At 46.3% G+C, this 20325-nt stretch overlaps 8 protein-coding genes across 8 annotated transcripts; 3 read left to right on the top strand and 5 right to left on the bottom strand.

Moving 5' to 3' along the window:
- Positions 1-2008: 2008 nt before the first annotated feature.
- On the bottom strand, positions 2009-2703 carry CNBL1430 (hypothetical protein; the record flags this gene model as incomplete). The annotated part of the gene is made up of 2 exons (XM_767435.1): positions 2009-2406; positions 2481-2703. 2 exons carry the CDS (start codon positions 2701-2703, stop codon positions 2009-2011), a joined length of 621 nt encoding a protein of 206 aa, XP_772528.1.
- A 793-nt stretch (positions 2704-3496) lies between these two features.
- On the bottom strand, positions 3497-4803 carry CNBL1420 (hypothetical protein; the record flags this gene model as incomplete). The annotated part of the gene is made up of 5 exons (XM_767434.1): positions 3497-3837; positions 3891-4072; positions 4138-4426; positions 4480-4553; positions 4610-4803. 5 exons carry the CDS (start codon positions 4801-4803, stop codon positions 3497-3499), a joined length of 1080 nt encoding a protein of 359 aa, XP_772527.1.
- A 1592-nt stretch (positions 4804-6395) lies between these two features.
- Positions 6396-7463, bottom strand: CNBL1410 (hypothetical protein; the record flags this gene model as incomplete). The annotated part of the gene is made up of 2 exons (XM_767433.1): positions 6396-6724; positions 6812-7463. 2 exons carry the CDS (start codon positions 7461-7463, stop codon positions 6396-6398), a joined length of 981 nt encoding a protein of 326 aa, XP_772526.1.
- A 1315-nt stretch (positions 7464-8778) lies between these two features.
- CNBL1400 (hypothetical protein) lies at positions 8779-12674 on the bottom strand (the record flags this gene model as incomplete). The annotated part of the gene is made up of 19 exons (XM_767432.1): positions 8779-8954; positions 9009-9064; positions 9119-9182; positions 9232-9691; positions 9743-9917; positions 9973-10079; positions 10139-10215; positions 10269-10314; positions 10370-10460; positions 10506-10745; positions 10801-10954; positions 10993-11101; positions 11152-11306; positions 11350-11445; positions 11485-11825; positions 11867-12249; positions 12284-12356; positions 12395-12509; positions 12569-12674. 19 exons carry the CDS (start codon positions 12672-12674, stop codon positions 8779-8781), a joined length of 3024 nt encoding a protein of 1007 aa, XP_772525.1.
- Positions 12675-13002: 328 nt separating this feature from the next.
- On the top strand, positions 13003-14575 carry CNBL1390 (hypothetical protein; the record flags this gene model as incomplete). Its single annotated transcript, XM_767431.1, has 7 exons — positions 13003-13074; positions 13112-13219; positions 13262-13530; positions 13572-13666; positions 13716-13774; positions 13828-13918; positions 13968-14575. 7 exons carry the CDS (start codon positions 13003-13005, stop codon positions 14573-14575), a joined length of 1302 nt encoding a protein of 433 aa, XP_772524.1.
- A 429-nt stretch (positions 14576-15004) lies between these two features.
- CNBL1380 (hypothetical protein) lies at positions 15005-17426 on the top strand (the record flags this gene model as incomplete). Its single annotated transcript, XM_767430.1, has 10 exons — positions 15005-15523; positions 15579-15841; positions 15895-15904; positions 15942-16157; positions 16216-16366; positions 16423-16555; positions 16614-16713; positions 16763-16899; positions 16946-16969; positions 17027-17426. 10 exons carry the CDS (start codon positions 15005-15007, stop codon positions 17424-17426), a joined length of 1953 nt encoding a protein of 650 aa, XP_772523.1.
- Positions 17427-17602: 176 nt separating this feature from the next.
- On the bottom strand, positions 17603-18234 carry CNBL1370 (hypothetical protein; the record flags this gene model as incomplete). The annotated part of the gene is made up of 5 exons (XM_767429.1): positions 17603-17671; positions 17731-17791; positions 17860-17984; positions 18033-18103; positions 18159-18234. The coding sequence occupies 5 exons, from the start codon at positions 18232-18234 to the stop codon at positions 17603-17605; spliced, it is 402 nt and encodes a 133-aa protein (XP_772522.1).
- A 424-nt stretch (positions 18235-18658) lies between these two features.
- CNBL1360 (hypothetical protein) lies at positions 18659-19940 on the top strand (the record flags this gene model as incomplete). Its single annotated transcript, XM_767428.1, has 2 exons — positions 18659-19317; positions 19376-19940. The coding sequence occupies 2 exons, from the start codon at positions 18659-18661 to the stop codon at positions 19938-19940; spliced, it is 1224 nt and encodes a 407-aa protein (XP_772521.1).
- Between the last annotated feature and the right edge of the window lie 385 nt (positions 19941-20325).

Below are 20325 nucleotides of genomic sequence, written 5' to 3'. Positions count from 1 at the left end.
ATTCTCTATGCATGCAGTCTTTGTGCATGCATCCTCCTATGCATATTGCATATGCAGGAATTTATGCATTGCATTTACATGCAGGAATTTATGCAGTGCATTTACATGCATGCATTCCCATGTATAAGCTGTATGAATATTCAGCTATATTTGTTGTGTATGTATTCATCCAGATTATGTAACATTCCATGTGTAGAATGTTACATTTGAAATACTTAATAATGACGTGGCATTTGATGTGTGTAACTTTACTTTCTGACACACAGTTGGTACTTAGCAAAATAGTAGTCGCATATTGTTGTAGTTCTTCAATACTCAATCCACATGTATTACAACCAGTGCATGTTTTGCTAGTCAACTACACACTATACTACTACGACACTCAGTGAGACACCCAGTGTCTACATATATATATATATGTATGGATGTATGCAGAAACAAACAGAAGTCCATCGAAAAAAAGGGACAGAGATCCGGCGAAGTCCGCTGCCACATCTCGGCAGCAATTGCCGGTCCTATGCATGAGAATAAAATATCATGCATAGGATAAAGGCCGGACAGAGCTCGATGCCGAGTTTCGGCAAAGTCCGAAAAACGCGTTTCGGCATCAAATCTCACCTACCAACATCAACCAATGCATAGGAATAAATCCTACCATATGGTGAGAACGAGTTGTGGTAAGGGCTCTGCACTTACACCGGGAGGCTTAGTGGTGGTAGCTTTGGATGTCTGACAGGCTGGGCAAGTGCTGACAAAGTCCTTTACGTCACTAGCCATACCATCCCAGAAGTACTTACAACGCAGTAGTTCAAGTCTTTTCTCCACCCCGAAATGGCCCATCGCATCATGGCATTCCTGTAGGCACTGTTCTCGCAGGGTTGGTACTTCGGGGATGCAGAGCCAGTCCTCATATGTCAGCACTGTCCTGAACCCCCCATGCTCCTTTGACTTCGGCAGTGCGGACACCTGGAGGATGGTGGTCTACTTCCCTCCAAATACTCATTACCGGGTCCTGCCCATACCCTTCAGCCACCAGGAAGGTTGCGTTTGGTGAAAGAACCATCATGGTGAGGGCGTTGACGTGGGCGTCGGAGTTGCGGAGCTGGGAGAAAGTGTCGGCGATGACATTAGTGGCCCCTGGGATATGGGAAATCTGGAGGTCGTAATCGGCGAGCATGAGTAGCCACCGCTTCTGACGTTCGGACAGATTTGGTTGTTGAAAGAACCTGTAGGCACTGGGGGTGAGAAGGATGGGTGTTCGTGGTATAGGTCTAGAGGGCATTCGGATGCGTTCGAGGAAGTGTTCAGTGTTTGTTTATAGTTATAGTGGTCTACTGGATGCGAAACTAGCAATGGTTGATATGCATGAGTTTCGCTTAAGAAAGAGAAAACTATAACTATGGATGAGATCTATATATATATGTATGTATGGGGAAACAATCTGTTACCTTAACCTACCCTAGGCCCTGTCCTGGACATGTCCTGGTGGGGTTGTCTGACGCGGGTTGATTAAATCACATTTCAAAATGTAAATTGCTCATCTTACAGCGAGCGGGCAGTCTGGTTCTTGCTCCTCTTGTATGCATATGCATTAAATCACTCATATCAATAAGTCTACACATATATAGCAATATGAGCTCCAGCGCTCTAAGTAGCACCATCCCAAACATGACAAAAATATATGCATGACCACCACTGAGTGCTCCAAGTTTGTCTTTATTCCATGCTCAGACGACCTTACTACTTATGCCGTATGCTTATGTTGCGTGTGCTCCAAGTTACTTAGGTATGAGAGTTGGCACTTATCCTATACATGAACGCAATATCTATATCTATATTATATATACAAAACACTGTCACACATATCATGCGAGATAACTAGAACGCCGGAACAAGCTATCGTTACAAATTACATTTCATGGGCATCATACTGATGGGCTGGAAAGCCTGTCGGTCGATTGAAAAAGGGTTGAAGGACTAAAATGGGCCGGCCGGCACTTGCAGGAAATTATAACTCACCTTTTTCAATATGGTCCTGGATCTTTTCGCTGAGCTTGTTGAGCTTGTATCCTTTCTGGACCCGAAACGCCTCCACCAACGCCGCTGCCTCACTCTCGGACATGCCTCTTTTGGAAGCTATGCCCTTGATAGAGTCGTAGATAGGCCATCTACGATTGAACATTCTCTTCTCTTTCTCGCTTTTCCTAAATTCCGGTCTCTGGCTCATTTCCCTCACGGGCAGTCGACCATTCCTGCCCACAATATATTCGTCCCAGAGCTCCCTCACATCCTTGACGGTTCGGTCCATTGTAAAGACCAAGAGTTGTGGTTGGGTCAGGAAGACGGCGTGCGAGGAGGAGGTGGCAGCGGAGGAGGAGTTGGTAACAGAGGAGGTGGAGGGGTCAACTAGAGTTTGGAATTGGTGTGGAGCAATGCCCTGTCAGCTGACATTTCCGATGCCCTTGAGAAGTGTGACTAACCTCCAGGCAGATCTTGGTGTCTCAGGTCCCGAGCGATGGTGTGGAAGGCGTCACCAATCCCCGCCAACAAGGCATCGTACTTTCCAGATCGACGTTCCTCCAAGACAGTCTTTGAAAGCTCGGCAAGCGAAGCATTCGTGTCCTGGCTTTTAGCATCGATTTTCCTAAGCACATCAAACACCGCCTTAAAATTGGTGGAGATAAAATCCGCCAACTCAGGCATCACCTGCCTTATCTGTTGACTCATCGTCGTCTGTGCAATTTCAGCCTCGGCAAGAGCCTTAGCCTCAAAAGCGACATACGACGGGGCTGAAAAGAGAGGTTCCTTCCAGACATACAGATTGGGAACAAGTCAGCGAAGAAATGGAGCGTCTTGGATGACGACCTTGCTCAAATAGCGCAAGAGCTCGAGGAAGGCGTGGCCGGCCTTGTCGTCTTCCTGACGGTTGGGGTCATTGAGCTCTTTTTCACTGTGAAGACAATGTCAGTCTATCCATCTTTACTCGCATTTGTAGAAGAAAACAGTTACACATCATCGAGCCAAGGGAAAACCATATCACTCAACTCCTTCGGCACATCGGCATGACGAGGAAGGTGGTAAGCACCCTTCTTGCTAGGAAATCCAGCAAGAACCCTCATTGCCTTCAGTGGGAAGTGGCTGAGATACGTGGTTTCCATGACTTTGGTGCACCACCGACTGTGTCTGGAAATTTCTTCCTCTGGCGCTCCGCCCTGTTCAGCCAGCTGCACTCCCCATTTATGGGACGTATGGGTCGAAGCTTTGCAATGTATGCCACAAGCTAATAGAGCTTGACGGACACTGGCATTGAGCGTACCATACTTTAGATGCACATACTTAGTCTGGGGGGTGACAAAGAGAGGTATGGGATACCAGTCACGATGACTCTCAAATGAAGGAAAAGAAGTATTTGAATTTGGGAAGGTCTCTCGACCAGAATGAAATCTAGTGAAATCATCAGAATTGATATCTTAGGGTTACATGTTACATAATATCCTCACCTCGCAAACAGCATCAAGGCCAGGAAAGAAACTGGGCATCGATCCACATCTTTGTTTCTGAGCAAAGTCGCATACTGGATTTTGCCTTCGTGGTTAGTCTTCCCCTCTCTGATAGTGATAACAACACCATAGCATGGGGTAGGACCTTCATCTGGGAAGTGCCTAAGGGAGAGGGAGGCGAGGGTGGTCTTAAGTTGGTCACCAGCACGCAGAAGCCCGTAAATACCAATGGCTTGGGCTGTAAGGTCGCGCAAAGCCTCAAAGGTGTTTCGATGGAGGTAATGCAGGAATATCTTCTTCATGTTCTCAACTGTGCCGATGCTGTCATAGTACAAATCTAAATGGGAAGCATGAGTTGTGTAATATAAAAAGTATTGAAACAAGACTCACCATCACCCATATCCTCAAAATTGAGTATCCGACGAGCATTGCGGATGCGATCAATCACGCGTAGAATAGAGTTGACCGCCTTTGTACGGGGCGAGGGATAGTTGTTCATGCCCATAGCCTTCTGACGCTCCCAAAGATCGACAAGAGCAGCAACGTAGAGCTTGATGGAACTAGGGGATTGACTACAGTCGAGTAAGCGCTGCAGGCTAGCATCTACTTTGTCAGTTAGTTTCTAGTTTCTGCAGACCATAGCAGAATACACGGACCTGCATCATCATAGCCAAGGTCCCTACGGAGCCTTACAAACTCCTCTATGCTGTTGACCTCAGCCATCAACTGCATGCGCTCTTCCCGGGTGACGACCTCCAATGCGCCCTCTTCATCCTCCTCACCATCTGCATCATCCATGACGTCCTGTTCAACCTGCTCATTGGCCGCTGATTGAAGGTGCGCTTGCTCAGAAGAAATTATTTGCATTGCTTGGCCATTTTGCACTTGTTTATCTTTGACGGCAGGATGTGGTTCATTTGGTTGACCTGGACACCGATTTTTTGTCAAGATGAACGCAGTGGGGCATGTCATTACTTACAGAAATGGTTTTTCGGAAGGCGAAGGATCCAGTCATAGATATATACAGCCGCATTTGCAGGAGTTACAGTACGGCTGGAAAATCAGCCCGATTAAGTGTCACGCTTGAAAAATAGTTATAAGCAGCTCACCCTGTTGAGAAGTTCATGTGGTCGCAGAAAAGTTCCCACTGCTTGTTCTTGTTATTGTATTGGCACTGCACATCCTTCTCGAGGTTGCTTCTGTGAAAGACCACGATTTCCTGCATACCCTGCACGACTCGTGGATCCATGCTGTCTACCAGCTGGAAGTCATCGCGTCCCTTGGTGCTTTTGGTACGTGGCATCTTGAGCGATGTAAATTTGGTCAGCGCAAGGCGTGTGGGGTCAGGAAGAGTGTGGATGAATTAGGACTCAAGCCCGAGAGACAATGTCAGTGGGGGGTGGATGGATGAATAAAGATCAATCAAGAATGTGAAGTCCTAAAAGAGTAGAACGATCGGTAGCAGGAATGCAAATTTCTAAGTTCTAATAGATACATCACAGGGTTAACCGGGATTACAAACTGTTTCTAATTCTGGGACAACCGCATTGAAAAACTCGAGTTTACTTGAACCTATGCATATGGAAAGGCTGGAGTAAATTCAAGTTTACTTCAACCTTAAGGGCGGGACAGCAATAAAAAATTTCAAATTCATTAGGGGACATGTCCTGGAAATGAAACCTGTCCCGCGCCCGAGGTTAAAGAGAACAAACAGAAGTCCATCGAAAAAAGGGGCAGAGATCCGGCGAAGTCCGCCACCGCATTTCGGCAGCAATTGCCGGTCCTATGCATGAGAATAAAATATCATGCATAGGATAAAGGCCGGACAGAGCTCGATGCCGCATTTCGGCGAAGTCCGAAAGACGTGTTTCAGCATCAAATCTCACCTACCAACATCGACCAATGCATAGGACGGAATAAATCCTACCATATGGTGAGAACGAGTGGTGGTAAGGGCTCTGCACTTACAATATGGGACCAAAAGGTGGGTTCTTTCCTTCTTCGAGAGGGATATGGTGGTCGAAAGACCTATGTTCTGGGAGTGTATCGGCGCTTTTCTTGTCGAATAAATCTAGATATTGATGGTATTCTTTAGGTACTATTTTGGCATCGGTGTTTTCTTCTGGAGGTTTGTCATTGGTAATGACCATGGCTAAGTTTGTTGGCACTCATCAACTGTAATACAGGTGGGTGTATGGAAAGTGTTTCCCAGCTGATGGATGGATTGTGCTCTTGTAACCAGGTTATACCTAAAAGAATAGGGTAGGAGCCGATGTCAGTTATGAGGAGTCGAAGTCAGGTATGTCCAAATGGTTTCTGGAAATTAATCATGATGTTGACTTCTTCTTCGATCATAGTTCACTGGCCAGCAGCATTGAACAGGTATAATGGGTTGCCTCTTCTAATTTTGTCATTTTGAAGTTAAAGGTCTGGATGAATCTTCTGTCGATGAAGTTGGTGGAGGCACTGGAATCGATTAAAGCTGGATAAACATTGTTGCGAAGAATGAGGAAATCGATTGTGAGTTGGCTTTTGTTGTTTCTATTATTATATCTGAGAGTTTGAAAAAATTTGCAGGAGTCTGTGTTGGCTGGTTTGGCAGTTCGCTCTTCTTCCCAGCTACCTTCTTCTTCGACATTGGCAGACAAGAGCATATCTAGTTTTTTGAAGGGAGAGTAGTATTGGATTGTTGCGAGGGGACCACTGGGCACTTGGCGACTTGATGGTTTTTGTCAGCACAATAGAGGCAGAGGTTATGATCCTTTCGCCTCTGGTATTCTTCTGGAGTCAGACGTCCATGTCTGGTTATCCTAGCTGAGCTTGGGACAAATGCAGCCCTTAGGTTGACCACTGGTGTCACCTCTTTATTGAAGATGGTGTTGGTAGTGGTAGACCTTATCGGTGTGCCATTTGCTGCAGAGAAATGCCTGAAGTTGTTGGGGTGGGTTTATTGTAAGAGGTGTGGGTGTAGTCACTTCGGATAGCGTTGAAAGGCGCCTTTGGTTGCTGGTCTCGCTTTGCTAATACCCATTCATACCGATGACTGTCAATGCAGATTGCCATGTCTTGGAGGTTTTTGAAGGACTTGGCTTTGGGTAGTCTGATGAGTTCATCTTTGATGTCATCCTTCAAGCCCTTGTCGAAACAAGCCTTCTTCGCTTCGTCATTCCACTGAACCAAGGTGGCATAACACATAAAGGTTGTGAGGTATGAGGATACAGAACCTTGCTGATGAACAGTGTGCATGTTTAGTTGTCATTCTGCTGTCTGTTCCTTGTCTGGATCCCTGAAGCTCTTCCTTAATTCAGCACAAAATTTCTTGAAGTCCAGCATAAACTTGGGCTGGGGATCAATGGTTACGAAGGGTTGAAACCATAAGAATGGGGTGTCTCGGAGGAAAGATCCGGCGTATAGGACTTTGGAGGTCTTGGTAGGGAAACGAGAAGGTTGGAGGGTAATCACCATTGTCACTTGAGTGATAAAGGTTGAGAGCTTGGCATGCTGCCCATGGTAGTACTTGGGTTGGGATACCTTCGGTTTTTGAGGTCGACTGGAGGGTACTGAGGTGCGTTGTCGGCTGTATTCCCTTTTAACTTCTGGGTGTGGTGTCTGCGCTGACAGGTTGCGGCTTGATCTAGGTTCTTCGTCTTCTTCATCCAATTCTTGTTCGTTTTCACCCTCGTTATCTTCACTATTATCAAACATCTGTTGTTCAATTTTGCTCTCTTCCAACTTATGCACCAACTCTTCCTTCTGTTGCTCAAGTCTTGCAATATGGTTGCGCATCATCTCGAGTTGGGTTTGGGTGTCGTTTGATGTGTTGTCAGCGGTAAATGGATCGGATTGAGGATTGGTGTTGAATGAACCCGCGGGATTGTGGTCGTCATCGAGGGTATGTTCTACTTCCTTGCCTTTTTCGACCTTTTCCACAGCTCGACCACTATGAGTGGATGGACCTGACATGATATAGGATATGGTATACGAAGTGGTGGTATGAGGTTATAGGTGGCTGAGGTTGTTGATGAAGTTGTATAAGGGTATACGTATGTGTCGAAGGTAAAAGGTACTTGAAGTCTATACCAACCAACCACAAGTGTGGAAGATCAATATTTACTGTTACGACTCATCCCCAACAAGGTCCGGCCTTGGAGACGAGATAGAAAGCCGTAGTTTAACTAAGCAATGAGATATATGTATGATATACCTCTTGACACTTGTCTGTTGGCGTATGGTATAGGGCGGAGGTATATTCGCTTGGGAAGATCAGGCAAGCTTATATACTAGTGGAGTAAGTTTATGTGGAAGGTGGTGCAAGGTAAGACGAGAGTGAGCACTGGGAGCTCAAGGACCTTTCGCAAAGTAACTTATGAAATATTGATCTTCGAGGGGAAGAAGATCAAGATCGAGGACAAAGCTCCCCTTTATATACTTCTACAGAAATCTATTTATATCCTTCGAGGTCCAACTGGAGGTCCAACTGGAGGTCCAACTGGAGGTCCAACTGGACCTTCTTATCTGAATCGGATCTTGCCTTCCTATTATGTAACTCCCTCCTATGATATCTTATCTCTTCTTCTCTGTGCAGGCTCGTGACAAAGAGCGGCTCTCCCTGTGGATAGCTGCGATGAGCGGAGCATCTGCCTCTGACTTGGCCTTGCTAGCTTCACCTGCACTGTCCCTGAAGAGACCACCATCCTCTCTTGACAACTCATCTTCTGAGTCATCAGCAGCCATTTCGCCCCTTTGGTGCTCGATCAAACCATTGAGAGCAGTGAGATCTCTGCTGGGATGATTAAGAGAGGTGTGGAGGGTCGAAGAGGCATGGTGGGCAATGACAGAGGCCCTGTCACCAAGGAAGGCAAAAGAAAAGGGTCTTGTAGAAGGGGCAAACCTTCTTTCATTGAGCTATTGATGTTCTGTTAGCCATGGCATGTCCATGCTGCCTGCCAAAGTACTTTTACACACCAAGGAGACTCTCATCATCGATCTCCATTGCCCCAGCACCAGTCCCAGCCCCTACCTGGGATGCCTTAATGAAGCTCTCGACAATTTGATTACTAAAGGCAATTTAATTCATATGGCTTTTTTTTATTTCAAGAGGAATTTCCTTTCATGGTAAATCTGACTCAGAGTTCTGCCAATTCAATTCCTGGGTTTTTATGCCACAACAGGTTCAGGAACATCATTTTCCTTGAGGGAATTGTCAGCTTGTTTCATCAATTCAGAATTATCATTGAAATACCATGCATTTTATCTACCCCAAATGTAAGTTTAAATTCTAATTTAGGAACTTCTCCAAGCTTCGCTTTGTGCCAGCATCTGCTTTCTCCCAGTAGGGATTTAACCCTACAGATGAGGCTTGATTTAGAAGCTGCAAAATAAAGTCTTTGAGAGATACAGTGTATGCAGGATCATTGTCTTCCAAAGACAATCGTCGTTGTCCTTCAGGTGTATCTATAAAATAGTTAGACCATGTCCAAGACAACAAATACACATGAAGCAACATACTTTCTATCTCGGTCCAAAGGGTACTGTTGTCATCTATCCAGGGTGCAAGACCAGTTCTGCAATTAATATCAGAGAAAAAATCCTATAAAAAGAAATACCACAGCACTGACTCTTGCACTGAAAGGCTTCCCTCAGATTGTTGTACTTCACCTAAGACATCCAAAAATATGTTCACTGCTCAGTAGTCATCAGTATACAGTTGCTTGCAAGTCCAACCACATACTGAAGTCACCATCAAGCCTCTCCATGACTTGTTGGTTGCCAGTCAAAAGCAAATTTCCTACTCCCATAGCCACAACTTTCCTCAATCTTGTCTCCCCTACATAGTCAAAATTCCTCCACACAGCATCTAAGATTTCCTCTAGTAATTTGTGCACATCTTGGGATTGAATTTTTGCAGACTCTTCCACCATTTGAAGGAAGATGTTTGGATTGTTCATTGCAATTCTGGAGAGTATTTCCAGGTATGCAGCAAGGACGAGGCCTGAAGCTTTGTCATCCTCCAAGGCCGTTGTTATATGGTGGAATATACCAGCCTGAAGGAGCAAAGACGAAATGACAGGAAGTGGAGCAATGCGCGTCCAAAGAGACACTGTGGCAAGAATGCGGATGACTGCTGATTCGTTACCAGTGCTAGTTGACAGTGCCATGGCCAAATTCGAGGCAATAGCTTGCCCATGAGCCTAGAAAACATTTCAGCAGATTGTAAATTTTACTGTTTGTTGTAAACTAACCTGACTTATTCCGACAGGATCAAGCAGAAGGTAAGAGTCCAATAAACTCAGGAGTTTCGGCAACAAGTCCAAGTTGGAACCCAACACAAGTAATAAGCCAGGCAGAATACGTATAAGTCCTGTTTCTGGAGACGGTTGATAGGGCGATGCAGAATTGTATAGGGCAGTCTGCCATCTGTAGTATTTTGTCAGCGAAGTCTACAACTTGTTACTTTACACCCTCGACGCACAAAATTAGGCCATCCTCTTCGAAAAATTCTTTGGCTGGTGGCTGTAGGCTTTCTTCTATCAATGGAATAACCAGCTCCATTAATCCGCCAGATGATTCCTTGGCTGCCTATATGGAGTCAATGTTTTTTTTTCCCTTTCTTAGATAAAGAAAAAGAAACAACTCACAGATACCAGCTTGGTGGTTAGGACTACAAGGGACGCTTTGAAAAGCCATTCTCCTTCTAAACCGATTGCACCATGCCCTGCCACCATCATTATCTCAGTTTCACTAAAGTTTAGAGGATATGAAACTTACATAGCACAGGCACAGATTGGGCCAGAGTGGGTAGATATGGCATGATCTTGATTGGTATGTGTTGTGAGAACAATGCCAACAACAAAAAATCATTAATTTACCTTGTCCCCAACCCTTTCAATCACAACCCCAACAGTGTCATTCACATATCTTTTACCATCCAAGGTGCTTGCCTCGCCAAGCAGTTTGATTCTGATCCGACTTTATCAGCTTCATATTAAGCATTACAACACTCACAATCCCTGGACTGTTTGCTCTAGAAAAGGCAAAAAGTAATCAATTGGAAGTTCCCACAAGTCAACACATTCCTTGATGGCCACTGCAGCTGCGAGGTTTACTGCCCGATCAGATGCATCCCCTCTCTCAGAGAGAAGGTGCAAGAGTAGTTGCCACACTATATGGAGTTTGGCAGATTCTTCATCGCCACTCATCCATTCACCAATAAGCCAAGCAACACGACGTTTGACAATACGGTGCCTAAGCACACATAAATAATGATAATGGCAGGCTTCACCTATACTAAGGTACTTACAAAGGCTTCCCCTGGCTAATCCAGGGGCCCATACCCGTGAGCAAAGATTCAAAATTTACACCGCCGTACGATGCCATTGAACGACTTAGGCGCCCCAAGGCACAATATACAGACTCATGTCGCAAGACCGAAGGCAGATTGTCAGGGGGAATGACTGGATATCAGCGCCCACTCGATGGTCGTTCAACTTACGCTGTGTCTCGGAAAGCAGTTTCAGCATGGCTGGTTCAATAACCTTATTTTCTCTGGGAACATTGCGACAGGCATTATTGAGTGCTATGAGAACACGCTCAGCGCACGGCTAAAAACTGTCAGAAATCTAGTTTGATAGAGATTAGGATCCTGACTGACTCTGAATTCAAAGGCCCAGGCCTCTGCGTCAGTACTTTCGCCAATAAGCCATTCTTCAGGTTCATCTTCAAGGGCTTCAAGATCCGTAGAAGTGAGAGGAAGAAGTTTATCCACCAATAAGTGGAAAGCGGAGAGAATGAACTCAGGTGTGAAAACTAACGACTGTCAGCGCGCAGTACAACTCTAGTAGAAACTCACTATCATGGTGATCTGCAGCAAGGATGGGAAGAATATCTTTGAAGAGAAGCAATCCCAAGAGCAAGAATCGCTTCGGGTAAGGCGAATCATCCGAGTCTAATTGTCAGTCACTGTAACTCGCAAGCGGTAACTCACCATCGTTAGAAATGGCACCATCCGTCCCTGCAACGACGCCACCAACCTCTCCCCACCACCACCCAATGCCCGCCGTGGTTCCATCAATTTTACAAAAACCTTTGGGATCAAGAGCTATCATGGCACGCCACCATTTCCCTATCGCTCGCAAATGTTTTGTGATGGATCTAAGAGTTTTTTCTGAAGGAACTTTGGTTGCGATCAACCGAAGCCGGTTTGACTGGATAACGGAGGCATGAGTGACGGAATGGCCGACAAGGTATTGAATCCTAAGGATAGCCTCTTCCGTTTGCATTGGCTTTGCCTTGGACCAGTGCCATTGACAAAATCGAGCAAGTATCCTTGATACGTCAGTACGGTGAAAAAAAATTCAGTAACTTACTTGAAAGCGTATCTACCTGCTTCCTCTAAAGGCAAGTAGCCCCCCCCGTTTCTCTCACTTTCGCCCCAAATATCCAAAATTTTACGAAGAGGCTCTGTGAAGAGCTGTTCTAATGTCTGCATAACCGTGGCTCCTTGTGCAATTCTCACAGTCCTCCACTCTTTGACTAATGCATTGATCGTCCAAAGAACATTGATCAGCAATGTCGAGGCAGCTGGAGTCAGCGATGATGGGTTGGCTAAGTGAGGCAAAGTTGAGAGAAGTGGTTCAAGGAAAAGCTCGGGGAGATTTTGCCATGTTTTAGGATATTCGATACGCGCTACCGCAACAAGCAGGCTCAATTGAGGACGGGCAATCTTTCGAGCAGCATCAGCATATGCGTTCTGATTACAACCATAGCATTCAGTAAAGACTTACAGCAAAATCTTCTTCTTCCAAAAAGCTGAAAAGCCTTCGTCTAACTTCGGGTTTACGGGTCTCTGGAGTAATTCTAATGATCAGAGTGTGTTCTCCCAGCAAGGAACGTACGCTTTGCTTCTCCACTTGGTTTTCATTTCTCTTCCAGTGATGAGTGAAGCCATGAGTCTTTCTGGCTGACTCAAAGTCTTATCGGCCGCCAGAGTTTGGAGAGAGATAAGAAATTCTAAGATTACAACATCAGGGGATGAAATTATGGGCAGGAGGGAGAATAATGACACTTACCTGGTTCCTTGAAGAGGTCTGAGAGAGCTTGTTGGTCACGAGTGTATTGCTCATGGCTGGTTGGGTATACAACTGAATGGACGAGAAGGCGGATATCTGTGGCCATTGCGGCTGGCGGGTGTTGAAAATTGGCGCTGTGCGGCGTGGAATGAGCTGTAGATGCGAGCTGGAATGAGAAACCAAAAATCGCCAGTCGTTCAATGAATCAAACCAAACCAACAAGCTCAAGAAATCAGCCGTCCCCGATTCCAGTTCATCTCAGGCACGAGCTTTCCTTCTTGTAGTATTACGTAATGTTTTGCACCTGGAACAAAAGTCTGAAGAATTCAAGGTTGAGTCCATGTTTATACAATTACAACTAACTCTGGCATTTACAGCTCCACAAATCACCCTCTCTCACCCCATCCTTCCCATAATCAATATTAGTGTACACTATGGATATTCGAAAGCCAATGTTTCACTCCAGAGTTCACATAGAGGCTGGTGACATTGTCATCCTTTACATGGTACGTTTCCATATCTTCGAACTAGGCTTATCTTCAGGCTCGTGACAACATGACCGCCATCACCATCACTCCAGGAGAAACATTTCACAACAAATATGGAAGATACCCGCATGATATGCTGATAGGGCAAAAGTATGGCTCAAAGGTGAGTCCCTGTATGTGGTGGCTCAGCTTATAACTTGAGCAGATTCACTCCCCGCCGCCTCACCCAGGCTACGTTCACGTTCTTCGCCCCACGCCGGAGCTGTGGACCCTTTCACTTCCCCACCGTACACAAATCCTCTATCTTCCCGATATATCATACATTACCATGCGCCTTGGTGTGCGTGTGGGGGGGAAAGTCATTGAGGCCGGAACTGGAAGCGGGAGCATGACACATAGTCTCTCCAGAAGTGTGGGTCCAAGTGGCCAAGTGATGTCTTTCGAATACCATCGACAACGCTTTGAAACTGCCTTGTAAGTTCGTCTTGTGTGCGAACTCCGCTGAAATTGTATAGGAAAGAGTTCGAATCGCACGGTTTGACCAACGTTCGCTTACAGCATCGAAATGTCTGCAAAGAGGGTTTCGGAGACGCACAGGGGGTGGAAGGAGGTAAGTCTTGATATATTTAGTTGTGAAATGGCTCACATCGAGGTGAAAGTTTTTCTTGACCTCCCAGCACCTTGGGAAGCCATTCCGCATGCGGTCAAGGCCCTTCGAGTGAGTATCTTCACATGGGCGTTGTGGGTGGGGTCATCGCTGAAAATATGTAGCGTGATATTATCACCAGGATTTGTTGCTTTAGCCCTTGCCTTGAGCAAGTGCTCAAAACTGTCACTTGTTTGCGTTCTGAAGGGTTTTCAGGTACGTCCAACGCCGGCACTTTGACACCTTGTTCTCATGAGAACTCCAGATATTTCAACCCAAGAAGTCCTTATTCGAACACATGAGCTCGTTACTCCTCCCCCCAACACCACCTATTTATCTTCTATCTCTTCTGTTGTCTCTTATCTTCGAGAACACGAGCAAAGAAAAGAAGAGAGGCGTCTATTACAAATTAAAACTGCCAAAGAGAACAATCGGAAGGTCAAGGGCATCGAAGCGGATGACGCTATTCCTGTGGAGGGGGAGACGGGGTCTAAGAGGAAGTTAGAGCAGCCGTCAGTCACTGGTTCCGACAATGCGGCTCCAGCAAATTCGCGTCCAAAGACAAATTTGCTTTGGACCGAGCCACCTAATACTCTCCCTAGTACTGTGCTTACCAAGCCCTCCCCTGAAATGAAGGGGCATACATCGTATCTCACCTTTGCGATTCTGTATCCTGAATCTGTTAGGCTTAGCATGGTGGCGCAAGAAACGTCAAGTCGAGTTGAAACACCAACAAATATAACGAAGGCTCCAGAAACCCACAGTCAAGAAACTCATTACTCGGAAGGTTCAGAAATCGAAAAGATCGGAGCAATGACAAGTAAAGAGATGGATGATTGGATGAAAAGCGGTTCGACATCATTGTCGATTTAAACCTAAGCAAGCGTCGTCGTTTTTATATGATGTATTAGACTATGTGTAATATTCCAGGGGTTCATATGCGTGTAGTGATGGTTAATACGTAAGATCAAAAAACCACCAGTAGAGCAGCCCATACCGGCCCATATGAAGTCCGGCTCCAGTATGCATCCTATATAGGTTCAGCATTGAGGCGGCCCACTACTGACTAATGCGTGCTCATTTGTACCGTATACTGGCCGTTGTAATCTTGTAAACAAATATGAAGAATAGGCATGATGATGGAACGAATAATGCGCTGAGGGCCGGCGGCCGAGACGAGGTTGTAATACACATGAACATTTCGATGTGCATTTCGTCACTGTCTTTCGTCCGCCTGGGCGAACCCCTTATAGTCTCTTTTACTTTCCCGGCACTCAGCACCACCTGCACACCTGCACCAACATGGATCGGGACAGCCCTTCCTCGCTCCCCTCCACTCTCCTCGAGCCTCCACCCCCAGCGACCATCATCTCACCCCCCTCTCCGACAAAAGACCAGACAGTCACAGAAGATACTTCGCCTTCTCAACTAGAGATGATTTCATCCCAAGCATCTTCTACTATCGAGTCTCCAGACTCTCTTCCACAGCCCACTACTGACTCTCCACCGTCCATTTCCACACCTCTACCGGTTTCGGCTTCGCCCGCCTTCCTCCGCCCCACATCTCCCCCTTTTGCTTCGCCCTCTGTATTCACCACTGTTCGATCTCCTTCCCCATCATCGCCATCCTTAAGGCCCAAAGGAACGCATCATCGCAGAACAAGCTCAGCTCATCGTGTTCGTGAAACCATTGATGGCACGCAAACAGCCAACGAAGATGGAGAACGGATGATCAACCAGTACAAAATTGGGATGAGCCTTGGGCAAGGAGCATACGCCAAAGTTGAGCTAGGAGTTGATATAAACACTGGCCTGAAATACGTGAGCTTGGCTCTTCCTATTCCTTTGTCATCCCTAATGATGTGCTCGCCAACAGGCAATCAAAGAGTTTTCAAAATCCAGGCTTCATCACCAATCCCTTCAAGAGAAACATCGTGCAAGCATGCGAAGTAAGTTACGGAAAGGAAGGGAGCGAAAAGCAATGAGTGGGGATAAAGGAGAAAGTCAAGAACGGCCGCCGCAACCCATGGAAAAGGAGGAGATGTCCGGCGCTTTGGACAACACACAATCTGGAGATGAGAAGATGGAAGACCCATTGGGGCTGATCCGACGGGAAATTGCTGTGATGAAAAAGCTCGAGTGAGTTCGCACAATAATGAACATCATTAAGAACCGAACTGACTATCGTGCAGTCATCCCAATGTGCGTCGTATCATCCTTTCCGCTTACTGACATACAGCTTGTGCATCTGTATGAGGCCATATCAGTTTCTACCGCCGATGCTCTATTTCTCGTGCTGGAATACATGCCGGGGGGAACCCTTATGAAAGTCAAAGTTGGGCAAGACGACTCAAATGCCCAGCCGACCTTTGATCGCGAACAGACTAGGGAATACTTCAGGCAACTTTGTCTTGGCTTGGAATACCTGCATGCCAATGAAATTGTACATCGCGATGTGAGTATTTCTAGCATCGCTTTCCAACAGATGTTTTGGATTTACAGTATTATAAAAGATCAAACCAGAGAATATACTCCTCTCTGCAGATAGGCAACTCGTTAAACTATGTGATTTTGGTGTATCAGAGATGTTCACCAAGACTGGGGATGACAGGATTCAAAAATCTGGTGGTAGCCCAGCATTTCAAAGCCCTGAAAGCTTCCAACGTGAGCTCTCTTGAAAGCTGGCACGTCTCAAAGCGTTGACACGGTTTACGTTGTAGCGAGCGGTGAATTACATGGGAAGGCAGTAGATATCTGGGCTCTTGGTGTCACTCTTTATTGCATGTTGACCGGCACTTTGCCCTTCAATTATCCAAATATCATCGAGCTGTACGCTGCTGTCGTGGAAAGAAGGTATGTGCATGTCATCGAATTAACAACAATGTGTAGGATCTGTAGCTAATAAGCTCAGCCCGCGAATTCCTGAAGATTGGGATGCCTCGCTTCGGGATTTAATGGAGCGCATGCTTTGCAAAGATCCGGCATTGCGTATTGACATGTCGAGTTTACGAGTGCGTAGCGGCTTGTTTCCAATCGTTATATTTTCTAATGCCGATTCAGGAACATCCGTGGACAACGGACGAAACGCGCTTACCGATGATCGACACGGAAGAGAACTTGTATGAAGTCGGCAAGCAAGTGGAAGAGCCCACTCAAGATGAGATCAAGGACGCGATTGTGACATTCAGGGGCATCCTGTAAGTATAGCAATTGTGGTTGTTTTAGATGCTGACCGTAGGAAAGATACGTCATGCGGGCAGTCCATAAGTATGTTTCGTTTTCCGGTATAAATGGCGTTTTCCGTGGGGCTGATCCTTCATCCAGGATGCGCCGACTACACTTACACCGCTCATCGCCATCCCGAGGTGCCACTTCATCCCCTGGCGATTCCGCCAATGTCTCATTTGCATCAGAATCAATGGATTCCTACGTTTCTCGCGATCCTTTAACTTCCACCACTTCACTGTCTTCAGATGGAGAAGACGGACCGTTCAAGGACATTGCAGGGAATAAAGTCACGAGTCCTAGGCAAATGAGTCTGGCATCTCCAGCGGATACTGAGAAACCTGACGCAACACCTTTCATGTCCTTTGGGGACATTGAGCCCATCAAGACCGACGTGCAAGAAAATGTGGATGGAGTTGTACTTGTTGATTCTCCGACATCCGAGAATGAAGACGCAGAGACTGAAAAATTGGGAAGCGGCTCAAGCCGTGATCTGTAATTATGAGCTGCGTTGTATGGGAAGAGAATGCAGAGTATTATCAGTCAAGAACACAACTCTGGCGTTGCTTATTGGAACTTAGGTGTTCGCGTGGCTGCATATGTGCAGTTTGTGGGCGAGCTTAAACAGTGCGTGAACAGGCGGTGGTATCTGCATCGGGATAGTCTATAGAACATCTAAGCCTTCGATTGTTGAGGAGCGCTGGGCGCTTGTAAAGCTTGGAATTGTTGCTGCAGTACGATAATCTGAGAGATACACTGTTATGAACGAGGTTCGTAACGCATTGAAGACTGCAGGGACGCACCTCTTCCTTCTTTCTACCTGCCTTATCTTCAACTTCTTTCAACTGGCTCTCTACTCTTTTACTATTGGGCCATACTGCTTGTGAGTATCTAGGTTTCTCTATGGGAGGATGAATAGCCTGTGCACTTACATTTCGCTCCGGATAAATTCCAACCTCTTCTCCACGTTCACTTTTGCTTCGCTTGAGACCTGAGGAACCAAGGCTGGCCCTATGAGCTTATATACTGTGTTATGGGATTTGAGCAAGTTGAGCTCCTACACTGAAGTAAGCATTATCGTCTGAAAATCCGCGGAGTCACATACTTTAAGAACGAGCTCATTTTCTGACAACTGGGAGTCCAGACGTTGCCTCGCTTCAATTACACTGGCAAGCTCTACGCGTACAGTGATATCTTTAGAGCAATGGCCATATAAGAGCAAGGCACGTACCATTTTCGATTTTCTGGAATGAGATGGTAGAAGACTGGAGCTGAGCTTGCAGAGCTGCGATCTTTGTGTCCGACATGGTTTATGTGACCGCTTTGGGGAATATCAATAGATCGGTGGGGATGGAAATGGATGGGCCGAGAGGCGATGCCAATGAAATGACTTCTTTGCTGCTTTTGTGAGGAAATAACGAGATCAATATCGATGTAACAAACGTAGTTGAGATGAATGACTGACACACGAGCGATAAATAAATAAATAATTAACGATGGCCCTCATAAATTCATGACGACATGACTTCGGTCAGTCGTATGTAAGATAAATAAATGGCGCGAGATGCAAGATGCGATTAATTGGAGTGCTTCGTTGCTTGCCTGAATCTAAAGCTTCTTGATCTTTATATCGATGCACACCAGACTATAACAAGACTATGACCTGCATAATCTATCACTCTTTTCTAAACTAATTACCTCCCCTTCTTCCTCTCACGCCATTGGCAAATCATGCCCCCTCCAGGTGTTGGCCCTAATAAGAGGCCAGCGCCCATAACGTCATCCGCCTTTGCCTTCACTCTGGGCACTCCTAAACAGAAGAGACCCAAAGCTAGCGAGCAAATAACATCCTTGCCAGTGAATCCTCCGCCACCCCCGTCACCGAATTATCAGCAAAAGGCGCGAAGCGAGAGTAGCGATGTTACCATACAAACGCCTTTTAGACGTCGAAATGAGCAGTGTGGGACGAGCAGTAAAGAGACATCTGGGTCCAAAGCAAGAACAGCTAGTCCGTTTATCAATCCAACCGATCACCCCATCTCAAACATGCGGCAGCATTTCTCGCCCGCTCCCCTAGACGTAGCTCGTCGGACAGCTGGAGGTTCTTCCAAACTCCAGCCTGTGTCATTGCACACTCCCAGTCGTAAATCCCAAGAACCAGAATCTGCGTCCAAACCAAAAAGTTTTCGACGTGTAACCGATCGGCTTGATCAGCTGCCTGCCAAAAGGGAAGAATCGGCAGGAACCAAGGTGGCTCTTCAGGCGACAAGATTGTCTGGGAAAGCGACAGTGGATCTGGCAGCGAGGAAGAGAACGATACTGGCTGAAGACGAAGGGGAAATTGGTGTCTCTCCCAACGGGAAAAAGATTACCAAATGGAATGGGAAAGGGTTAGTTTACATTGTCTTCTTTGGGTCGTGCGTGATCTCTGATGCACTTTTGCATCAGTTATACGCCCGCATCTGTGCAACTGGCAAATTTACTGTCGTCCTCAAAGGCATCCACACATCTCTTCTACACATCCATGCAAAATATCCTCAACCCTTCACGTCGGGGTCCTGGGCGAAATCGGCCGCCGAGGTATGAGGGTGGCATGGATATAACCACGCCCTTACAGCACATCCAACGGGCTGCCCCTATACGCTTGAAACCGCTTTCATGTATCCCAGGCCCCACGCATCATTGCGAAATATTCTGGTGCAAAGTCTTGAAATGGTCATCTTCTGAATTGATTCAAGCCCGTGATCAAGGTGAAAAGGTCCTCCTGGTACTCCAGCCATTTACGGCAGATGCTCCCAGGATGGGAGTCGACCCGAAATTGGTGGCTGCGAGGATGAAGGATGATAACAATATCAAGAACTGGCTTGTGGGGATCTGGTCATGTAGCGAGATACAGCTGCCTGCTTATGAACATGTTATGGAAGAGGGACGTGGGGTGCTCGCCGACAGTGCGGGCGAAGGTAACCTTTGGGCAGTTTTTGGCACAAGATATTTGATTGCAGAGGATGATTGAGGGGGTCATTGGATAGTTGTAATTCATACATATCATACAACAAAGATTTTGTTATTATACAATGCTAGCATCGCATTATGCCGCTTCGAGCTTCGGAACTGCCTTCCTTACACGTGATGATTCACTGTTGCTGATTCAAGGAGTGGGGTTTAATATCCAATACCGTACTGCCATCCCGTCAGCTCAGCAATCAGCTTTTGGATCCAAGTCCCCTGTACAATGTGTATTAGAACACATACCATTCCCGTATACGCATAAGGATTGGTAGCGGTCATACCATAGGGGTAAGGCATGCCCATACCCATTCCGTACATACTCGCCCCAAGACCGTAGCCTACTTCAGTCAGCTCTGTCCTTGGCGAGAGCTTAAGAAGAGAGAACACTA

This window comes from Cryptococcus neoformans, chromosome 12, assembly GCF_000149385.1.
Source record: "Cryptococcus neoformans var. neoformans B-3501A chromosome 12, whole genome shotgun sequence".
NCBI lineage: Eukaryota > Fungi > Basidiomycota > Tremellomycetes > Tremellales > Cryptococcaceae > Cryptococcus > Cryptococcus deneoformans.
Note: the sequence above shows the minus strand (reverse complement) of the source record. Positions and strands in the feature narration are given on the sequence as shown.